The 23,425-nt window shown below is 43.3% G+C and overlaps 1 protein-coding gene across 2 annotated transcripts in view; it reads left to right on the top strand.

Annotated features, from left to right (window-relative positions):
* LOC140476119 (latent-transforming growth factor beta-binding protein 2-like) overlaps positions 1-23,425 on the top strand; it is a 469,839-nt gene that overhangs the window by 188,377 nt on the left and 258,037 nt on the right. For both annotated transcript variants that reach the window (XM_072568220.1, XM_072568221.1), the window contains exon 8: positions 10,792-10,894. In XM_072568220.1, the coding sequence (XP_072424321.1) occupies positions 10,792-10,894 (103 nt within the window). The remainder of the gene's footprint in view (positions 1-10,791; positions 10,895-23,425) is intronic.

The following is a 23,425-nucleotide window of genomic DNA, read 5'->3' as shown; positions in this document are numbered from 1 at the left end:
TCACCTCCAACCTCAGCAAATTTGTTTCCAGTCTGAGGAGAGCATCGTGGGGATTTCCCAGGTTTCCTTTCCTCACACTCACTACCTCCCATCCTTTCAAATCCCTCCCCTCCCCGCCCCCCAATTCTATGCTTTCAAATTTCTGGGGGCGATGGAAAAAGAGTTTAGTTTTATGATTCAGGTCATAATCGTCACCCATTCCTGCTACCTGTCCAGCAACTGGCTTTCAACATGGATTCTAGTTTCAACATTGTACTAAGTCTTTAAATTATTCCAAGAAAGTAATTTCACTGAGAACTTTCCAAAATGTTATTTATTCCTAATTTCCATTTCAAAATTATTTTGCTTTGTTCTTTCAAGTTCGCTCAGGCTATTACCTCAAATTTCACAACCTTTGCTGTATGGTGCAGGAACTAACTTGAACACACGTGTTGCCATGCCTTCACTGTCACTGGGTCAAAGTCAAGGAGCTCCCTCCCTCCCATTATTGTGGGTGTCCCTACAGCACAAAGACTGCCTCACCATTATCTTCTCAAAGGCAACAGGGAATGGACACTAACTCCAGTTAGCGACATCTATATTCCTTGATGAAGAAAAAAAATACACCCAGAGTAGCATTTTGAAGTTCATAACCCCTAGAGCCCTGCTCTGACAGTGTTAGACAAATTTCCCGTCAACTTGATTTGATTGGTCAAGCCCAGTTTTCTTCAGCTATTTCATTTGTTTTGCTATTTTTCTCAAGTGACAAAAGTGTCCCTAAACTTAAATTTTGTTAGAGCCTGTGCAAACTTCAGCATTTTCCTGCTGGACTTTAGATTATGACGAGGATATTCCCCATCCGAGGTTTCCACAGTATCTGACATCTCTTTCTTTTTAACTGCATCATTTTAACCAGTGTTCCCTGTCTCTACTACTTCCTGTTTTTTTTATGCCTAGTTTTCTCATTCCAGCCTCTTAAATGGTCTTTCTTTATCTTTCTCCTTTGGCTGATGCTCTCTTTCTCCCTTCTTTTCAAGCTCAAGTGTTTTAAATTATTTTTCTTTTTCATACACAAATACTTTAATTCTAATTGAATCTGTGCTGGCTGAAATGAATGTGCGTCTGATCCGTCACTGAATTTCATCCAATGTTTTGCCAATATTTCAACCACTCCTTTCGTTTTGGTTCTGGCAAATAACTCTAATTTATTTGTCAGTTCCAGTTGTCTTGCTATTATTGTGTCCTGTAAATCCATCAGGGATATCTGTTCCAACTGAAGGATGGGGTTTCCAATGCCACCTTACCTTGATATGAGAAACCCAGCATCTGTTGTAATTCACTTAATTTCTCTGATCAAAAAAATCCACTTTGTCTTCCATTTGTTCTTCATAGAATCCCTATAATGAGGAAACAGACCCTCCGGTCCAGCAGGTCCACACCGACCCTCTGAAGAGTAACCCACCCAGACCCATTCCCCAACCCTATTATCCGATAATTATCTCTGCCTAATACACCTAACCTACACATCCCTGATCACTATGGGCAATTTAGCATGGTCAATTCACCTAATCTGCACATCTTTGGATTGTGAGAAGAAACCTGAGCAGCTGAAGGAAACACACATAGACACTGGGAGAATGTGCAAACTCCACACAGACAGTTGCCCTAGACTGGAATCGAACCTAGGACCCAGGCACTGTAAGGCAGCAGTGTTAACTTGTTTTGTCTCAACTATTTGATCAAACATAGTCTCTCTTAATTGTATTTCAATCTCCTTATATTTATTTTTTGATTTTTCTTCCACGAGGAGGTTGAACAGTTCATCCACTTTACCAACACCTTCCACCCGAACTACAAATTTACCTGGACCATCTCAGACTCCTCCCTCCCCTTCCTAGACCTTTCCATTTCTATCTCGGGCGACCGAATCAACACGGACATTTACTATAAACCGACCGACTCCCACAGCTACCTTGACAACACCTCCTCCCACCCTGCCCCCTGTAAAAACGCCACCCCATATTCCCAATTCCTTCGTCTCTGCCACATCTGCTCCCAGGAGGACCAGTTCCAATACTATACAACCCAGATGGCCTCCTTCTTCAAAGACCGCAATTTCACCCCAGACGTGATCGACGATGCTCTCCACTGCATCTCCTCCACTTCCCGCTCCTCTGCCCTTGAGTCCAGCCCCTCCAATCACCACCAGGACAGAACCCCACTGGTCCTCATCGACCACCCCACCAACCTCCATATACATTGTATCATCCGTCATCATTTCTGCCACCTCCAAATGGACCCCACCACCAGGGATATATTTCCCTCCCCTCCCCTATCAGCGTTCCGAAAAGACCACTCCCTCCGTGATTCCCTCGTCAGGTCCACACCCCCCAGCAACCCAACCTCCACTCCCGGCACCTTCCCCTGCAACCACAAGAAATGCAAAACTTGCGCCCACACCTCCCCCCTTACTTCCCTCCAAGGCCCCAAGGGATCCTTCCATATCCGCCACAAATTTACCTGCACCTCCACACACATCATTTACGACATCCACTGCACCCGATGTGGCCTCCTGTATATTGGGGAGACAGGCCGCCTACTTGCGGAAAATTTCAGAGAACACCTCAGGGACACCCGGACCAACCAATCCAACCACCCCGTGGCTCAACACTTCAACTCCCCCTCCCACTCCACCAAGGACATGCAGGTCCTTGGACTTCTCCATCGCCAGACCATAGCAACACGATGGCTGGAGGAAGAGCGCCTCATCTTCCGCCTAGGAACCCTCCAACCACAAGAGATGAACTCAGATTTCTCCAGTTTCCTCATTTCCCCTCCCCCCAATTTGTCTCAGTCCTAACCCTTGAACTCAGCACCACCTTCCTAACCCGCAATCTTCTTCCTGACCTCTCCGCCCCCACCCCCACTCCAGCCTATGACCCTCACCTTAACCTCCTTCCACCTATCGCATTTCCAACGCCCCTCCCCCAAATCCCTCCTCCCTACCTTTTATCTTAGCCTGCTGGGCACACTTTCCTCATTCCTGAAGAAGGGCTCATGCCCGAAGCGTCGATTCTCCTGCTCCTTGGATGCTGCCTGACCTGCTGCGCTTTTCCAGCAACACATTTTCAGCTCTGATCTCCAGCATCTGCAGTCCTCACTTTCTCCACAAAATACACTAACACCTATCACTCACTACCTTTGAGTCCAACAACCCTAAATCCAAATTGGAATTATAGAACTATATCCCAGATGTGCTCTGAATTTTTTATGCAGGACATCAGACCCCTTCAAAATATTTTAAAAAGGTAGTCTTGACCTTACCCTTTACTTATTTTAAAGGTAGATGTGAAGTGGGTCTTTCAGATGTGATGCAACTGGTCAAACCACTCGACATTAAGCAAAATGTAATTCATTTAAAAACTACAGCTAAAATACAAACAAAAGAAAGAGGAATTTAGGATAACTTAACTATTGGAAAACTTAACCAAAGACTAGATACAGTACCAATTACTAATTAACTGTTCCAATACAGCAGTATCCCATAAACACACCCCTTTGCAAAACAGAAAATTTCGACAAGATTCTTACAGGCAGGTCTCCTATCCCAGAGGGAACAACATCAAGAAAGATTTTGGAGAAAGTCACAGTTAGGAATCATCTACTGAAGCTTACAATCCTTCTGGGACCCAAACAGCTTTGATTGCTACAGCTAAAAACGCAAGAGAGCCTGATCTTGGAGAACTGGCCACTCCCCTTCCATTGTGACAACTGTTTTTAAAACAAAAACCTAAAGGCCTCTTAAGTTATTGACTAAGGCCGTCTCCAATAGATACTTTGGCACCTCTGCCTTTACAACCTCTCTTCAAAAAAAATCCCAGGATAAAATGACCTTTTTAAAGTGACAGCATCATTGCATCAGTGAGCAGACCCAGCTATAGAATCATGTCACTGCTACAACAAAAAGGTGATACACATGCGTCTGTAGACTGTTTAGACCACAGACCCCTTTCATGTAGTGACCTCTAAAAGTGGATAGCAGAAATATCTAGGAGATACAGAACTACCCTCACTCAGGCTCTACTGTCCTTAGCCTGTGGCAGTCCAAATATTGAGAAAATCAAACTTGTTTTTTTGGTCTTTGCCACAAATCCACACCTTACCCATTGATTCCAGTCCCCGTCCCTTACAACTGTGTGGAGCTGAAGCAGACTACTTGCAACCTTTGCCATTTGGGTGAATGAACATGTAATGTGCTTGCTAGACAGCTATTTGATACATGATGTCAGTGTTAGATTGACATGGGGGTGGAATGGTGGTTCAGTGGTTAGCACCGTTGTCTCACAATGCCAGGAACCCCAGTTCGGTTCCATCCTCAGATGACTCTGTGTGGAGGCTTTGCATATTCCCCTCTTGTCTGTGTGGATTTTCTCTGGATGCTCCAGTTTCCTCCCACTGTTGAAAGATTTGCAGGTTAGGTGGATTGGCCATGGTAAGTGCAGGGTTACAGGGATAGAAGATGGGCTTTGGTCTGGGTGGGATGCTTTTCAGAGAGTTGATGTGGGCTGAATGGCCTGCTTCCACACTGTAGGGATTCTAAGATCTCAGCATGTTGGAAAGCAAGGTGTCCACCCCCACCCCACCAAGATAGGTCACAAATGACAAGCAACCTTCTGCAGATCTGAGCAAGCTAGCATGTCAGTACAGTCGGATGGAGAGTCTTATACTGCTGGCTGGAGTGTCCACACGCTAACTAGCAGAGTATGGCAAGGAAAAACATGGATGCAAGAGCCTGCAGGCCAGTCTGAAATGAGTGAGCGCTAAGAGAGCAGAAAAGCTGTCTGACATGTAGCCTGGTCCGATCTGTGACCTGAGTGCTTGCCTTTGTGCGCACACTATCTCTTTTTGTAGCTTTTCAATGCTATTTGCTAGTGCACCTTACAATGCAAGCATGTGCTTCCTTAGTTACCTGTGATTGGATTGGAAAGGTGCCACAACGGTTATGAGACGTTGACAAGTGTCAGATGCCCGTGATCGAGTGGTACATGGGGTGGTGCCACAGTTCCGTGCCCTGTGATTGCTGTTTGGAATATAGAACATTACAGCACAGTTACAGGCCCTTCAGCCCTAGATGTTGCGCCAACCTGTGAAACCAGTCTGAAGCCCATCTAACCTACACTATTCCAGTGTTGTCTCTGGAACTATGCGGAGCTCTCTTCTTTCTTGTTTCTAACCTCAGCTCATAGTACCTCAGTACACGAGTCCTCATCAAATGTCCTTTCTGCCACCATAATAGTGTCCTTGACTAACAATGCCACACCTCCCCATCTTTTACCATCTTCCCTGTTCTTACTGAAACATTTAAAACCTGGAACCTGCAGCAACCATTCCTGTCCCTGCTCTATCCATGTCTCTGAAATGGCCCCAACATCGAAGTTCCAGGGACTAACCCATGCTGCAAGTTTACCCACCTTACTCTGGATGCTCTTGGCATTGGAGTAGATACTCTTCAAACTAGCTTCTTGCTTGCTGGTGCCCTCTTGCGACCTTGAAACCTTATTTCGGACCTCACCACGCTCAACTCCTGTATACTGGAGCTACAATTTAGGTTCCCGTCCCCCTATTGAATTAGGATAAACCATTAGAAAACTCCCCCCACCCCCAGGATATTGGTACCCCTCTGGTTCAGGTGAAGACCATCCTGTTTTTTGCGGTCCCACCTACCTCAGAATGAGCCCCAATTATCCAGGTATCCAAAACACTCCCTCCTGCACTGTGTCTGTAGTCACATGTTCAACTCCTGTCTTTCCCTATTCCTCACCTCATAGCACGTGGCACAGGCAACAAACCAGAGATAACAACTCTGTTTGTCCTAGCACTATACTTCCACCCTGGCTCCCTGAATATCTGCCATAAATCCCCATTCTCCCTTACCTACCTATGTCATTGTGCCTATGTGGACGACGACTTGGGACTCCTCCCCATCCCCTCAAGGATCCCGAAAACACAATCAGAGACATCAGGAACCCTGGCACCTGGGAGGCAACACACCAACCGTGAGTCTCTCTTGTTCCCACAGAACCTCCTATCTGTACCCCTAACTATGGAGTCCCCAATGACTAATGCTCTGCTCCTCTTCCCCCTTCCCTTCTGAGCAACAAGGACAGACTCTGTGACAGAGACCTGTACCCAATGGCTTACCCTTGGTAAGTCATCCCCACCTATAGTATCCAAAACGGCATACTTATTATTGAGGGGAACAGTCACAGGGCATACCAGCACTGCCTGCCGGTTCCATTTCCGTCCCCTGACGGTAACCCATTTACCTTCTTCTTATACCTGAGGTGTGGCTCCCTCCCTGTAATTCCTCTCAATAACTCCCTCCTCCGCCTGAATGATCTGAAGTTCATTCAGCTCCAGCTCCAGTTTCCTAGTGCGGGTTTCAAAGAGCTGAAGTTGGGTGCACTTCCCTCAGATACAGTCAGAAGGGACACTAGTGGTGTCCCTTACCTCCCACATTCTGCAGGAGGAACATTCAACTTCCCCAACCTCCATTCCCACTATTCTCAACGAGACTACTGAAAACTTAAAAAAAAAACCTAGTCACCTTACCAATCCAGTGCACAGAACTTTTCTTTTGGTTAGAGGAGGAGCACGGGTGGGAGACACTACCCGAGTAGTGTTTCGGGTAAAGCAGCTGCCCAAATGTGTAACCTCACTTATCCAGCAGTCCCATGTCTGCTTGTGCTCAGCGTGCACTCTGCCTTTACACGAGGTAGGTTTTTTTACTTTAAATTTACCTTCCCATCAAGCCCCTGGTCCTCACTGCCGCTACTCCCACTGCAACTGCCACCAAGAAAATGGAGACAGCTGAACACACGAGGTTAAGTTTTTATTCTTTAAATTTACCTTCCCATCAGGCTTGGTGCTGAACAAAATGAAGGCTGTTTGCAGACAATGGTGGGCTACTGTCACTCGGTACCTTCCCCATGTTGAGAATTCTCAATGCTTAACTTGTTTGGGAAAATCGGAAGCTGAATATTGAAAGGTTGCACATTACTGAAGGCATCTGACCCTTTAATTGGCAACTCCCTGCTACCTAGCAGGAAACCAGCTTCTCCACATTGCTGAAACAGAAAAGGAGCAGCAAGATGCTCCCATTGTTGAGATAGGCCTCGCCAGGGTCTATTTACAATTCTGCCTCAAATCCCACCATAGGACCACATCTCCCAGACTCCTTTAAGATTCGACCCTGTACTAATACAAGTTATTGTTTCCTGCATCATGCTTGCTTTTTGCACTGTTAAACATTTGAATTGGTGTCAAATGGGAATTATCACACTAATAGTTCTCTGGTATAAATGTGGTATTTAAAACCTAACGTTTAATTAGGCAGATACAGAGACATTACTTCCTGTGGTGATGCTGTTTTTATTCATTCACAAGATAAGGGTGTCACCAGATAGGCCCATATTTATGGCCCAACCCAGAGGGCAGTTAGGAGTCAACTGCACTGCTGTGGGTCTGGAGTCACAGTACAGACCAGATGCGGATGGCAGATTTCCTTCCCTAAAGGACAATAGTGAGCTAGATGGGTTTTTTTTACAATGGTTTCATGGTCATCAGTCAATTCTTAATTCCAGACTTTTTTTTGTTGAATTCAAATTTTACCATCTGCTGCGGAAGATTCCAATCCAGGGTCCTCAAAATATTACCAGAGTTCCTGGATTAGTATTCAATTAATAATATGGCTATCACCACCTGAAAACTAAATTTGCGCTAGTGAATGATCACAGCGGGACTTGAACCTGCAATCTTCTGATAGCTTACCAATTAATACTGTGGCCTTGTCAATTAGGCCACATGACTGACTCAAGTATCAGGAACAGTGAGGAACAATCTGAAAACTAGTTAATATAAACAAAATGCAGAAGCAATTTATTTACTCATAACTTGTGTTGGAAATCTGGAAAGTCTTCCCCATGGTTTGGGGGTGTCTAGTCCTTTGAATTTCCCAAGACTGAGAATTCTTGTTACTTAATTTAATTAAGGAGAATTGATTCAAATTGAGGTGCATGAAGATGAGATACATGGTCCAACTGAAATATGGAAAGGACTTAAAGGACTGAAGGATTTGCTCACAAAGCTAGAAATGGATTTTGTCTTAAATAATAGAATTGGGACCTTTTTTTGCTGAAACTAAATTATACAAAACATTCCCTAGTACAGTATCTAGCTAGTTTTAAACCTCTAGTGTGGGTCTGTTACTTTTCTCTAATTTAAAGGCAGAATAGTTTCTATCTGGTTGGTCTAACAGGCATCACTCTGCATCACAATTGAACTATCCAACCAACTGACTAACCATTCAGTGACCTGCTAGTGTTACAAACCAGACCAGACCCCCTCAAACTATATTGAGAAGGTAACCTAGACCCTAACGTTTTCTCATTTGAAAAGTAAATGGAAGGTGTTGTGTTCCAGATACAATTTGAACCACTCTACATTAAGCAAAACATAATTTATTCATATTATTGTTAAAATACAGCAAAAAAAGAAAACAATTGGCTAAGCTGTAACTCTATTAGAATGTTTAACAAAATAATAGATACTGTAACTATTACTAATTATCTGTTCCATGTAGTAACATCCCATAGACACACCCCTTGGCAAAAAGCAAATTTAGAAAATAGATTGTCTTACATGCAGTTCTCCAATCCAGGAGGAAAGAACATCAAAAGATAATTCTGAGGGAGTGAGAACTCCAACAGTGGCAAAGAGAAATATGGCAGCTTTTTCACAACCCCAGCAACTTCTGCTGAAAGCTAAAACTAAATATCCAGGTTCTGTGGGAGGTTGACCACACCCCTTCAGGCTGCTTCTATTATTCCAGCTTTAAAAACAAGATGTCACAAGCTGTTTACTCTGCCTGATAGATTGCTCATCTCCTCTGCCTTAAAACCTTCTTTAAAAGATCCCACGACAAAATGCACCTTTTAAAGCCGCAGTATCACCTCACTAGTTGCAAGGAGGCAAAGGCACAGCTGCAGGTGAATAATGGCAGAGCTTGGAAGCTATTGACATCTGCAATGTCTCAAAACAGGAAAGGTGAGAGGCATTAAGCTATATGAAGCAGGAGTTGAAGACAATGCAAGTGGGAAAAATCAGTGGAGGAAGATTTATATGGTAAAGGTTTCTCCAAGATGTAGCTCATACATAGAGGTAAACATCTGACAGGCTGTTAGGCCTAAGCTCAGCACAGAGCAATTGGTTACACATAGTCAGCTTTTGCCTCCTTCAGTGAGGAGCAGATTGAGATGGAGGGACATATACTGACAAAGAGTGGGACACTCAAAGCAGCAACTGGTTTGATGAGGATAATAAAGTGGTGGAGAATGTTGGAGATAGCCATGATTAGAAGACATTAGTTGCAGAAGGTATTGCCCTGTCCACTGCCAAGACTCAGCTGCATAAGACCATAAGACATAGGAGCTGAAATAGGCCATTCAGCCCATCAAGTCTATTCTGCCATGCGATGAGATCATGGCTGATCTAATAATCATCAACTCCACTTTCCTACCACCCACCACCCCAACAACCATAACCCTTGATTCTCTTAGTGATTACATATTTTTCTATCTGACAAGAAAACTGACAATCACTCAGGATTTTGACAGTGATCTATGAGGGCAAGCTCTCACCAGGCTCAGACAGACTGAGCAGGAGACCACTGATGTAAGAAGGGAGAGGATTTTCAATTAAGTTAGATAAACCCAATCATAACGTTCGTCCTATATATTTATTTGCTGTGATATAGCTATTTAATCAATTTTTCTATCTGACCTTATTGTACCAGGTATTTTCAGCTGTGGTGTGACAGAAAAACATTGCTTGTTCATATCACATCAGAGTAGTGTTGTTAAATCTCTGGTATAGGCTCTCACAATGTGGGTGGATATTGAGGAGGGTCAGTGCTATATAATGCAGTTGAGTGTTTGATTGATGCCACTGAACACAAGGATCTGTGGCAATCCCAAAATGTAAAAGCCATGCTAGACATTTGGATGGCGCTCAGATTCGAGAGTGTGTTGCTTAGATTAGATTAGATTACTTACAGTGTGGAAACAGGCGCTTCGGCCCAACAAGTCCACACCGCCCCGCCGAAGCGTAACCCACCATACCCCTACATCTATATCCATCCCTTACCTAACACTATGGGCAATTTAGCATGGCCAATTCACCTGACCTGCACATCTTTGGACTGTGGGAGGAAACCGGAGCACCCGGAGGAAACCCACGCAGACACGGGGAGAAGGTGCAAACTCCACACGGTCAGTCGCCTGAGGCGGGAATTGAACCCGGGTCTCTGGCGCTGTGAGGCAGCAGTGCTAACCACTGTTCCACTGTGCCGCCCGCCTGGGAAAGCACAGCAAGTCAGGTGGCATCCGAGGAGCAAGAGAATCTTTCCCAGCAACACACTCTTAACTCTGATCTCCAGCATCCGCAGTCCTCACTTTTTCCTATTTGTATTGAGCTCTTGATCACACGTCACAGCTAGATTAACATGTTTTCCATTTCTCAAATCTGTAAAGTAGCAAATTAGGTGCTGCAATGGGAATAAATGAATCTGGCTATGGGGACATATTTTTTCCTTCCTTTTTCCCAACTTATTTTATGAATCTGTCAATCTGATGAGCAACTATTAACCATGGCCAAAAGTAAAACAATTGACTATTAGGAAGAAGAAAAACCTTTTTTCCCATAAAGGTGTAAGGCACTTGTGGCTACAATTAATTTCTTGTCTTTATATTTTAGTGTGGAAAACCCCTTCCAGGTCTCACAAAACAGGATGATTGTTGTGGGAGCGTAGGAATATCATGGGGGTACCATAAATGTACAAAATGTCCTCCAAAACCAGGTAAGCCATCAAGGTTTTTAAGAGTTTTAGCTTCAGTCCTTAGTGTTGGAAAATCTCTTAGAGTCATAGTCATGCAGCTTGGAAACAGACCCTTCAGTACAACCAGTCCAGGCTGATCATGTTCCCAAACTAAGCTAGTCCTACCCACCTGCACTTGGCTCATATCCCTCTGAACCTTTCCTATTCATGTATTTATCCAAATGTCTTGTACCTGTACCTACTTCCGTCAATTTCTCTGGTACTTCATCCCACACATAACCCACTCTCTCAGTAAAAATGTTTTCCTTCATGTCCTTTTTAAATCTTTCTCCACTCACCTTTAAAACATACCCCCTAGTTTCGAACTCTCCCACCCTAAGGAAAGGATCCTTGTCATTTCTCTTACAAATGCCCCTCATGATTTTGCAAGCCCCAGTAAGAGCACCCCTTAATTCCCAGTGAGAAAAGGTCTCAGCCTTACCAGTCTATTTTTATATCTCAGACCATTCATTCCTGGCAACGCCCTGGTAAATCTCTTCTGATTCCTCTACAGTTTAATAATATGCTTCCTAAGGGCAGCAGATACAGTATATGGGAATATCATTGCCTTCAAGTTCCCCTCCAAAGCCACTCCTCATCCTGACTTGGAAATATATCACTTTCCGTCAGTGTTGCTGGGTCAAAATCAGAACTGCACACAATACACAGGTTGGCAGACACAGGGCTGTCTGATTGCTATCAATATTTTCCCATTCAACTCAAATAGAGAGCAGTCACTACCCACACCCAGAAACCGATTCGTTTTCATTTTTACTAGTCCTTTCTTTGTGAACATTATTTGATAGAAATTTTTTAACCTAAGTTGTGTTGACATGTACAATAGTTACAATAGCAACTTGCACTGAAATATTTAGAGAATCTTGAGACTGAACGTTGGAATATAAAAAGCAGAAATCTGTCGTAATAACCTTTACTCTTTAATTTCCAAATTTATTTTCTTGATATTTTGAAAAATAATGTTTGTGTCAATGAACCTATCACACACATGCAATAATATACCACAATTACAAAAATGCAACTTAGGGAGCTCTTCTTAATGTGGCGGAGTTAGATACTATGAGAGCACACACAGGATAAAGCCAATACAATAGGAAAATTTTTAACTGCCAAGATGGTGCAGATCTGAGGTGTAGGCTCAGATTTGGGTATGAATATTGAGAAAACTCTGGGGTGTCATTTTCCTGTCCAAATACAACAAGATCTAGACAATGTCCAAGCTTAGGCTGGCAAGTGGCAAGTAACATTTGTGTCACACAAATAACAGACAATAGCCATCACCAAAAATAGGGGACAATCTAACCACTGTCTCTTGACATTCAGTGGTGTTACCATCACTGAATCCCCCACTATCAATATCCTGCAGGTTATCGTTGACCAGAAACTCAACTGGACTCACCACATAGACACAGTGGCTACAAGAGCAGGTCAGGGGCGAGGAATACTGCGGCGAGTGACTCACCTCCTGACTTCCCAAAGCTTGTCCTCCAGGCACAAGTCAGGAGTGTGATCGAATACTCCCCAATCGCCTGGATGAGTGCAGCCCCAACAACAGTCAAGTACATTGACACCATCCAGAAACAGCCAGCTTGATTGGCTTATATCCACAAGTACCCACTCCGTCCCCCACTGATGCTCAATAGCAGCACTGTGTACAAACTACAATATGCACTGCAGAAATTTGCCAAAGCTCCTTAGACAGCACCTTCCAAATCCTTGACCCCCCATCTAGAAGGATAAGAGCAGCAGATATACGGGAACATCACCACCTTCAACTTCTCCTCCAAGCCACTCACCATCCTGACTAGGAAATATATCGCCGTTCCTTCACTGTCGCTGGGTCAAAATCCTAGAATTCCCTCCCTAATGGCATTGTGGGTCAGCCCACAGCAGGTGGACTGCAGGGGTTCAAGAAAGCAGCTCACCCCTACCTTCTCAAGAGCAACTAGGGATGGGCTATCAATGCTGGCCCAACCAGCAATACCCACATCCAACAAAATAAATTTTCAAAGAAACTTCCAGATTGTACTGAAGGTGACTATGAAACACCATGAAGCTGTTGGGTCAGTGTTTAAAACATTCAAACAATCAATTAAGTGTGACTTTAACGAAAGGTTCAAGATTGAATAGCAAACAGGCAGGTTTCTTGAGCTTTATAGAACTTGTCCAGTCAATATGAGGAGAAAACTAATCAATGAAAATGAGAGTTTGGAAAGCTTTTTAAAAATTAATTGGGCTATAGGAGAAGCTCACTCATAGGATCTGCTTCAACAACTGCCCCTTTGCAGATTATTCCAAATTCTTAGACATCATTTCACATGCATTGGACTTGACCTGACTTGACCTTGATCTGATTTTACCAACTATCGATCTTCACTGTGGCATGGGAGCAGCTTCTGGAGCTCCAGCAAAGACCTCTGATTGGGTACAGCGCAGTGGCTCAGCATTTAGCGTTGCTGCCTCACAGTGCCAAGCCATCTGGGTTTAATTCCAGTCTCAGGCAATTGTCTGTGTGGAGTTTGCTTGCTCTCCGGGTCTGTGTGGGTTTCGCCTGAATGCTCTGGGTTCCTCCCACAGTCAAAAGATGTGCAGATTAGGTGGCTTGGCCATCCTAAATTGCCTGTAGTGTCCAAGGGATGTGTAGACTAAGTGGATTAGCCATGTGAAATGTGGGGTTACAGGAATAGGGTCGGGAGGTGGGTCTGGCTGGGATGCTATTCAGAGGCTAGGTGTGGATCGAATTACCTGCTTCTGCACTGTAGGGATTTTATGATGAGGGAAAAAAGACCAATCATTATAAAGAATGTCAGCACCAGGAGGTACAGCAACAGCAGCACCAATTTGTAACAAGATGAACACCGTCTGGCTTCTCTTGCTCCTTCATGGTTCAGATATGGGACGATCAGAGACTCCAGTCTGAAGGTGGTGATAACCCCAACACAGGGCATGTAGGCAAGGAATCAGCTTTAGTTGCATAACAGAGTGGCGATACCTCAGGAAGTGGGGGAACTGACTTCCTCATCCCTGTAAGTTTTCACCAACACACGAAGTGAAATGGCGGGTCATTGGACTGTATCTGCAGACACGGCTGATAACACCTGAGAAGAGTTGACCATAGACACCAAGGAGAAGAACAACATTAGCTATCTCGACTCCGGGATGATTGTTGACCAAGAGAACGTGTTTCAGTGCTGGACTGATCTGGACGCGCCTTTCTCAATATGCTCAACTCTGTAGAACGGTGATAGTCTGCTGTGCCTTGTACAATGTGGTGATGCAGACAGGAATGGAGCTGCAGGAGCCAGAAACAGCAGACACTGAGCACTCAAGGAGGAGGAAGATTGGGGGGTGGGGTATCAATAGGAGGAGCTGGATATGACCAGGGAGCCTGAAACCACTTACCGGGTGGTCTGAGAAGTGAGCAATGGCCTCATTTCAAACATGCTTTAGCTACTGTAACTGTGACAAGTCATGTTGCAGTACAATCTTCAACCCTCTTTCCCATCTTACTACCATTCCCGCATTCTAAAATCTAGTCATTATATTCATGGGGTGGCACAATGGCTCAGTAGTTCGCAGCCCTATCTTATAACGCCAGGGACCAGGGTTTGATTCCAGCCTCGGCCGACTCACTGGGTGAAGTTTGCATATTCTCACTGCGTCTGTGTGTGTTCTCTTCCACAGTCCAAAGATGTGCAGGTCAGGTGGATTGGCCATGGGAAATACAGGATTATAGTGTGGGAGGTGGATCTGGGTGGGATGCACTTCGGAGAGTTGGTTATGATCCGATGGGCCGAATCATCTGCTTCCACACTGTCGGGATTCTATGATCCCCCTATATACTTGTCTGCAATCTGATCACACTCTTTTCCTGAAGACTGTTATTTATTTGCTGTTCACAACACAATAAAGTGAATGTTAGAAGAATAAAGAGTGCAAATAAATAATTTGACTCATTTATGTAAAGACATATGGAATGAGAGTGACATTCTTTCTCAAACCCAAGTGAATAACATTGTACAACAATTATGTCTTCTTTGTTTATTTCTCCTGCTCCTATGTGGTGTCAAGCCTGTGGCTTCAACAGAATTGGAGGCAGATAGCTGCTTTCCCACTCTGACACCTGAGATACCTGTGAGGGGATGAACTTTTTGCTTTCGGAGTCCATGAAAGTCCAACCAAAGACTGCCCTACCTACCCCTGCACAGGCATGGTTTCCTTGTCATTCCTTATGAAAGGCTTATGCCCAAAACATCGATTCTCCTGCTCCTCGGATGCTGCCTGACCTGCTGTGTTTTTCCAGCATCACACTCTCAACTCTGATCTCAAGCATCTGCAGTCCTCACTTTCTCCGTGGTTCCCTTGCAGGAGACCCCACGAGAGGTTCTGCCTGAGGGTGGAAAGGGGACTGAGGTATAAGAAGTGGTAGCACCTGGAGAAGAGTTCTGACCGCTCTATGCTCTTTGTCAGACTTGTCTCCCAAGGTAAGCTGCACTTTCCAGCAAGCCAAAAAGCAGGGGAGCCCTTTTCTGCCTCTCAGTAAGGCATTGAGCCAGCAAAACAAGGCTTCATCCCTTCAATGTAAAGTTCTCGTTAAGGGCCTACACATAGTTCCCTTCCTGAGCCATCATTCCTCCATGCAGGTCACCCAAGGAGATGGACATTGCAAACACCAGAAATACCATCTCATACTAGAGAGAGGCTCCTCTATACGTGTATGCACTACCTCTGGAAAAGTTCATGGAAATGTACACATTTCCCATTGTTTCTTCAGAAGTTCCTTTCTGTAGCTAACTCCCCAGGCTGAGCAGTGTGCCTGAGCAGGAAGACTTAATTATTGCACAACGTTATTCACTTGGGTTTGAGGAAGGATGTTCAGTATGTCCTTACATAAATGAGTCAAATAATCTACTTGCAGTCTTTGTTCTTCAACCATTCACTTTACTGCATTGCGAACAGCAAATGATTAGTAGTCTTCAGGAAAATAATATGACCAGATTGTAGACAAGTATATCGGGCATCATAGAATCCCTAAGGTGTGGAAGCAGACAATTCAGCCCATCAGAGCCATATTGTGCTGAGTACTGTACACTCTGAAGAGTTTCCAGTGCTCTACTTGTCTCCAGCATTGCTTTGTTCTCCAGAGGCTAACAGCTATGTGACAACCAAGCCATTTCTACTCAAGTAGCTGCCAAGCTGTCTGTACCTGCACAGCTGGAGGGTGGTACGAGTGTGTCACAATACAGGACTCACTTAGGTGCATGCCTCCTTTGAGGATTCCTGGCTTCCTTCTGTCCCTGCCACTGAAGGAACGATATAAATTATTGTTGACATTAGGAAAGTGATCAAACCCTCTATTCTCTGTATTATGCCATTTCTATTAGTAGTTCAATTCAGCATGCGGTGACTGTATGTATCGAATGGCAGTATGATATCTAATACTACCTCTCCATTGCCTACACCCTTGGGCAGCATCACCCTATCCAAGTTCACAGTCTGCTCTGCAGTACTCAGTGTTTGGTCTAACCTTGGTTCGCTGCCTCTCCCTGGTGGCAGGAATTCTTTTCTCCAATGAGGAAAAGCTAAGTGTGAGAGATTTGAGAGGACGTTTATGTCGAGCACAACCAGGGGTGGCTGAAGAAGGGCAATAGTGACAAGAATTGTCTGTTCAGTTTGGGGATATGACTGAAGAGTGAAGTGTGAGTAAAGTCTCAGAAAGACTGAGGAGTGGTCCTGAGGAGTGGTCCTGAGGAGTGGTCCTGAGGAGTGGTCCTGAGGAGTGGTCCTGAGGAGTGGTCCTGTTCAATAAAGCTGTGGCCAAGCCTCAGAGGTTACTTTGTTGAAAATGTTATAATTGCAAGCAGCAATACAGACAATCCAAGTAATTAAATGGATATGAGTATCATTTCAATACTGAGCTTTTAGTGATTTAAGTTTGAAATTGATCTGATGTGACTGTTAAAGATAAAGACATTAGAATGATTTTATGAATAGATAAAATATATATCACATGTATAGTGTATAACTAAGATCATGCATTGCTGCGATATGCTCTTAATGATGATTCCATTGCACTCTTGTTTTTTCAAGGGTGGACATCACTGCACACTTTTGACAAATAACTTCAGTGCAACATAGAAAATTCATTAGGAAGAAGTTAAAGTAATACTCTGTAAGGAGTGCACTTGGAGTTTAACCAATAGGCCTGAAAAAAACAGACATGTCATAAGTGACTGACAAAATGTAAGACCCGTGAAGCCATGGTCAAACAGCTGTTGTGGCTGGTGCCCTAAGTACACTGAATATTATCAGGATGGGCTAGAAATGAAAGTGATCTCTTGATTAATGCTTTTTATATCCTTTTGAAGTTATGTTTGGTCATTGTTTTGTTAGCATTTCCATTCCAATAATTACAAAGGGATATGATTAAAGTCTAGTTCATTGCATGATTTTTATTTGCAGTGATATGCTCAATATTACAAGCATTTCTGTTACACAATCCTAATATTTTTGTTGTAAATTTGGAGGTTAATTTGAGAATATTTTAAAATGGAAATGAAGCTGTGTACTCTATTTCCTGCTGTTACTTCATGGTTGTTGAAGAATTTCATAAGGCGCTTGCCTGTTTTGTTTAATGAATTCAAAATTTATTTCTCTTTATTGTATATTGCGAAAGTATTAATACACCCATGACCATTCATAGTGGAACCTTGCAGCTACTCTCTGTCACAAAAGTTTGGAATTCTGGCGTGAATTCATCAACCACCTTCATGTAGTTTTGTCCTACAATTTTTCGATTAGATTAGATTAGATTTACAGTGTGGAAACAGGCCATTCGGCCCAACAAGCCCACACCGACCCGCCGAAGCGCAGCCCACCCATTCCCCTACATCTACCCCTTACCTAACACTATGGGCAATTTAGCATGGCCAGTTCACCTGATCTGCACATCTTTGGACTGTGGGAGGAAACCGGAGCACCCGGAGGAAACCCACGCAGACACGGGGAGAACGTGCAAACTCCACACAGTCAGTCGCCTGAGGCGGGAATTGAACCCGGGTCTCTGGCGCTGTGAGGCAGCAGTGCTAACATAAAAGGCGTTTTGCTTACTGACTGAGAAATTGGATTTGTGCAACATACATCAGGTCTGCTCTTGTTCTCCATTGAGAATGCGACCATTTTATGGTGACCTACCCTTTGATCTAATGTAGAATGTTGCAGTGACTTGTTAATGCATAGGCTTACTTTCTTACAGTAGAGTTGAGAAGTTATTCAAGTTTATCAAATTGGCTCCAATTACTCCTCTTATCTCCATATAATGCTCCTGGTATTCCATACCAGCGTAGCCTGACTTTTTCACCCGCGCTTTTCTTTCATTCAGTCACGGGATGAACCAGTTGCTGGCTGGCCAGAATTTATTGCCCGTCCCTAGTTATCCTTGAGAAAGTGGTGATTAGTTGACTGCTTAAACCGCTGCAGTCTGTTTGGTGCAGGTGGACCCATAATGCACTTAAGAATGAAATTCCAGGATTTTGTCCCAGCGATAGTGAAGGACTGGCAATATATATCCAAATCAGGATGGAGAGTGACTTGGAGGGAAACTTGCAGATGGTATTGATCCCACATGTCAGCTGCACTTATCCTTCTAGATGGAAATGGTTGTGGTTTTGGAAGGTGCTGTCTAAGGATTTTTGGCAAATTTCTGCCGTGCATCTTGCATTAGGACACACTTCTGTTACTGAGCGTCGTTGGTGGAGGGAGTGAATGCTTTTGGATGTGATGCTAAGCCGATCAGTAACCAATGAAGGGACAGTTATAAAAAAAAATCTTTTTATCTCTGTCTTTTACTAACTCTGAACAAAATGGTTGAAATATTTATGTATGTTTATATACTTAGTGTAAGATTTAGCATTGTGAATGACCAATCAGTGACAAATCGATCACACTTTTTTTTATTTATTACTCCAAAACTTAGGCAGTTACACTGGATGTCCTTCATCGGCAAATTGCACTATACATTGTTATAATGCTTTTGGGATAATTTCTCATTTTTTAGCTTGTGGGAAAGGTATCACCAAACAATGCAAGTTCATTGTGTACTCTGTCGTTTGATTTCCATCCTTCCTCTTCATCAAAAGGCCCCCGGTTCTTTTTTAGATACTGGCTTACTTTCTGCAATATTACTGTTTGCCACCAATGCTGTCTCCAAGTCCCCTTGCATCACAAGGTTTGCTGTCACATGTAAATTCATCCCAGTCATGTGGTCTTCTGCATTTCAAGATGTAGGTACAGTGAACATAGCTAAGTGAACATAATCAAATGCAGGTCAATACAATCATTAAACAGTTAGGAGAGTGAATTGTTACATGTTCAAATATCATCTGAAGAATTAGCTTTTGCTGGCCTCTAGATTCTCATTCATTTTCCAAATCTTCCTCTTCCGAGTGATCCCAATCAGTCGAGCATACATGGTAATATTGGAGAATACAGCATGTTATCACATGTTCTCTGAGGTCTGTATTGGTCTTCTCTCCTGACCAGTCCAGGCATATGGAGTGTTCTAAATTTGTATATTGTAAGGAGGGGCACCTAATTCTACAGAGCCTTAGCCTGAGAGGAAATTTCATAGGCTAACTCTAATCCGGCAAGCTGTCATTAATTTGGCCACCACTACTCCCTTCGCTACCCCCACTAGGTATTTTGTGATCTCAGTGAAAAATGACTCTGTTATTTCTTAATTTTTGAAGTGAAGAAGCTGAGTTGGATGATGGATTTTTCCATTTTATCCGAAAGACTAAGCAGACTTGATGAATAGATATTTTGAGAAATTGGGATATATCTTCACTGTTTTCTACATTTTGAAACCAACATTCTGTAAATATGATGAAAGCGATGCCTGCATCTAAGTTCTGGTAGAACATTCAATTGACATGTTGAGAAATTCCTCACTATCTGAATAATTGGGTGAGATTGTAATCTAAGACATATGCGTACTTTTACCATGACATAATTGCCCAAGGAAGAAACATTAAATCTGAATAAAGATAAACAACTGCAAACACAATTTTTCCTTTCATTTAACAAAGCTGAAATATAAAGCTTGCAATTCCTGTTTCAAAGTAGAACAGAAAATCCTGTTGAACTTATGTTAACATTTTCTTTAATAAAACCAGAAATTGCTGGCAAAATTCAGTAGGCCTGGCATCATCTGTGGAGAGAAAGCAGAGTCAACATTTCAACTCTGGTGACTCTCACACGTTCTGGTGAAGCGTCACTGGACTTGCAAGGTTAACTCGGCTTTCTCCCAGAGGCTGCCAGACCTATTGAGTTTCATCAGCAATTTCTATTTTTGTTTCAGATCTCCAGCATCAGAGGTTCTTTGTTTTATTTTCGTTGGATGTTTTCTTTACTTGCTTTACTTTGTATTCTAAGGATTTAAGAATAAATAGTAAAAAGATGGACATGGTGTTTGTACTTGTGTACGATAGAAGTTAGATTTGCAAATTTCTGACAATAGATTTTGTAAATTGTTTTGACAACATATTATCAATGTGTAAGGAAACCAGTTTGCCCTCTCACACCATTCATTATACACTTTGTCCTCTCCCAGTGATAATATACAGAAACATTTAAATAACTAGTGGACCCTATTCCTTTTCTGGTCTGTCTTGATGTAACTCATCTGCAGTCATTCATTAGACATAGGAGCAGGAGTAGCTTATTGAGATTGTTCTGTCATTCAATGAGATCTTGGCTGATCTGCTCTAATAATTATTTATTTTTATACTATGAGTCACCAATCAAATAGATGACATTGATAGCGAATGGCTCACAATTTATGGAAAGGATTCACAAGTAAATTGACACCAAGTGCTTGGATGTTGACCATCAATGTAACTTATTCTCAACCCATACCGGTGTTTCGTAATTGCTCTGTAGCATACGCTTCCATCAGAAATAATGTCTGTACTTTTTGTTGGCTCAGTTGGTAAATGAATTTTATAATGTTACATGACTAGGAGGTTCCTAGCTAAATGAAACAGGGCAGAATCTTGTAGGAGGTAAAAACAATGACTGCAGATGCTGGAAACCAGATTCTGGATTAGTGGTGCTGGAAGAGCACAGCAGTTCAGGCAGCATCCAACGAGCAGCGAAATCGACGTTTCGGGCAAAAGCCCTTCATCAGGAATAAAGGCAGTGAGCCTGAAGCATGGAGAGATAAGCTAGAGGAGGGTGGGGGTGGGGAGAGAGTAGCATAGAGTACAATAGGTGAGGGGGGGAGGGGATGAAGGTGATAGGTCAGGGAGGAGAGGGTGGAATGGATAGGTGGAAAAGGAGATAGGCAGGTAGGACAAGTCCGGACAAATCGTGGGGAGAGTGCTGAGCTGGAAGTTTGGAACTAGGGTGAGGTGGGGGAAGGGGAAAGGAAGAAACTGTTGAAGTCCACATTTATGCCCTGGGGTTGAAGTCTTCCATGGCGGAAGATGAGGCGTTCTTCCTCCAGGCGTCTGGTGGTGAGGGAGCGGCGGTGAAGGAGGCCCAGGACCTCCATGTCCTCGGCAGAGTGGGAGAGGGAGTTGAAATGTTGGGCCACGGGGCGGTGTGGTAGATTGGTGCGGGTGTCCCGGAGATGTTCAGGAGTCTGGTGTGTGGCAGAACTGGGCACATCTTGTAAGAGTCGCTAGGCGGTCTCGATGTTGTCTACTGAGTTTGCAGGAACTGGAGAAAAGCTATAATAAAATATGGCATGTTTTGTAACATTTAACAAGATGATACTTCCCAGTTGTATTATGCCCTATGTTGACGGTTCAATATTGCGAGCTACAATGATTATGTGTCAACTTGCCTTTGCGAAGATTTCCTTATTTCAAAAAAACTTCATACACCTTACAACATACATATATCAAGTAAGTTGAACCAAGTCCAGTTCTATAGATTAGTGCTCTTACAGAGTTATTGAATTACATAGAACAGAAGAGGGCCTTCAGCCCACTGAGTCTATACCACCGAAACCTATGCTGTCCCACTTTCACTCACTAAGTTGTAGCCTTGAATGTTATGATAGAGAATTGAGGTTAGGTGAATGACGGTAGTCAGCATCATGAAGAAAAGTTTGGGAATTAAACAAGACTGAAGTGGTACAAAAGAAACAATGAGAGACAGTAAAGCCTGAGAGCTAAAATCTTGAGTCACTAATCAGGAGGGAATAATGGGTTTTAATGATAGATTTAGATAACGGAAAATGAGAGGCTTGAGTGGAACAGGAATGCTGACATACGTGAGAAATGGTCTGTTTCTGTGCTATATGTCCTATGTAACATGTATTTGAATGTTTTACCACACTTGCAACTTCTACGGAAACTGAATGCCAAGCAAGACAATTGTAATGTGATGGGCTGTATTTTGGATGCATGATAGCTGCCAGTGAAATGAGAACAGAAAACGCTACAAAGACCCAACAGGTCAGGAAACAATTATGGCCCGAGAAAAACACTGAGCATTTCTAGTCTACTTCCAGCATGCTTTGATTTCAGACTCCCAGCATCTGCAGTATGTTTGCTTTTGTAGCTACCTGTGGCATTAAGTAGTTTGGGAAATAACCATGATATTTGTCACCTTTGGTAGGCAGTGCAGTGGAATAGTAATGTTGCAGTTTGTGATGCATGTTCTGGTCTTTTATTTGATACATGTATCGAAGCATGTCAGCTGGTAGTATAATGTTAACTGTGTTGGCCCCAGGCAGCCTGGTTGAGTCGAGTAAAACTTACAGAATATGCAATCCATATGTTGTTAGCTGGCTACACTTGGCAAAGCTGCACAACTGGTTCCTTGCTAATGCAAAGCAAGCAGAGAAGTTGTTTATGGTCACTGACGGTTAATCATGCCAAAGATATACCGTATGAGTTGTCTTGAAAATAAATTCATGAGCAGGAGCAAATAGAACACTGTAACTCCTGATTACAATTCAGAACATTCATTGCATCCGTGAAAAGATGTATCATTATTGCCAGTCCCTGAACAGCCCATGCAAACTCTAATTTCCAGAATTATAGATATTCAAAGGCCACTTTGCTTATGTAGACAGTTCTCCAAGCCCCTGTGCCTGTGACAGGACCCAGCCTGAGGAAAGGGATTTGAACCCAACTTGGGAGTGAGGGATTGCTTCTTTATTCCAGAGCCTTGTTATAGACTCTGTCTGTACCCCAGCCTCCTGCTCACAGGCAGTCAATGAAAATGCTTTGCTAAACCAGCATTTCACCACTGAATTTATGGGCTGCGCGGCCCCAGTCTGCCGAATATTGTGTTTCCTGTTGTTGTTCAATCACTGCAAATGTTGCTTTGGCTCTGGCGTGGGAGGTACCCCGACTGGAAGGTTTGCAGCAGCATCAAATTCATGTTGCGTATAAATTGGCCTCAAAGTACATTGTAAAGATGCGTATTGATTAACATTTCAGAAACATGGAAAGTATATAAAATACCTGGTACTAGAAAACA

Source organism: Chiloscyllium punctatum, chromosome 4 (genome assembly GCF_047496795.1).
Source record: "Chiloscyllium punctatum isolate Juve2018m chromosome 4, sChiPun1.3, whole genome shotgun sequence".
In the NCBI taxonomy this organism is placed as follows: Eukaryota; Metazoa; Chordata; class Chondrichthyes; order Orectolobiformes; family Hemiscylliidae; genus Chiloscyllium; species Chiloscyllium punctatum.
The sequence above is the reverse complement of the archived record's forward strand: the minus strand, read 5'-3'. Positions and strand labels throughout refer to the sequence as shown.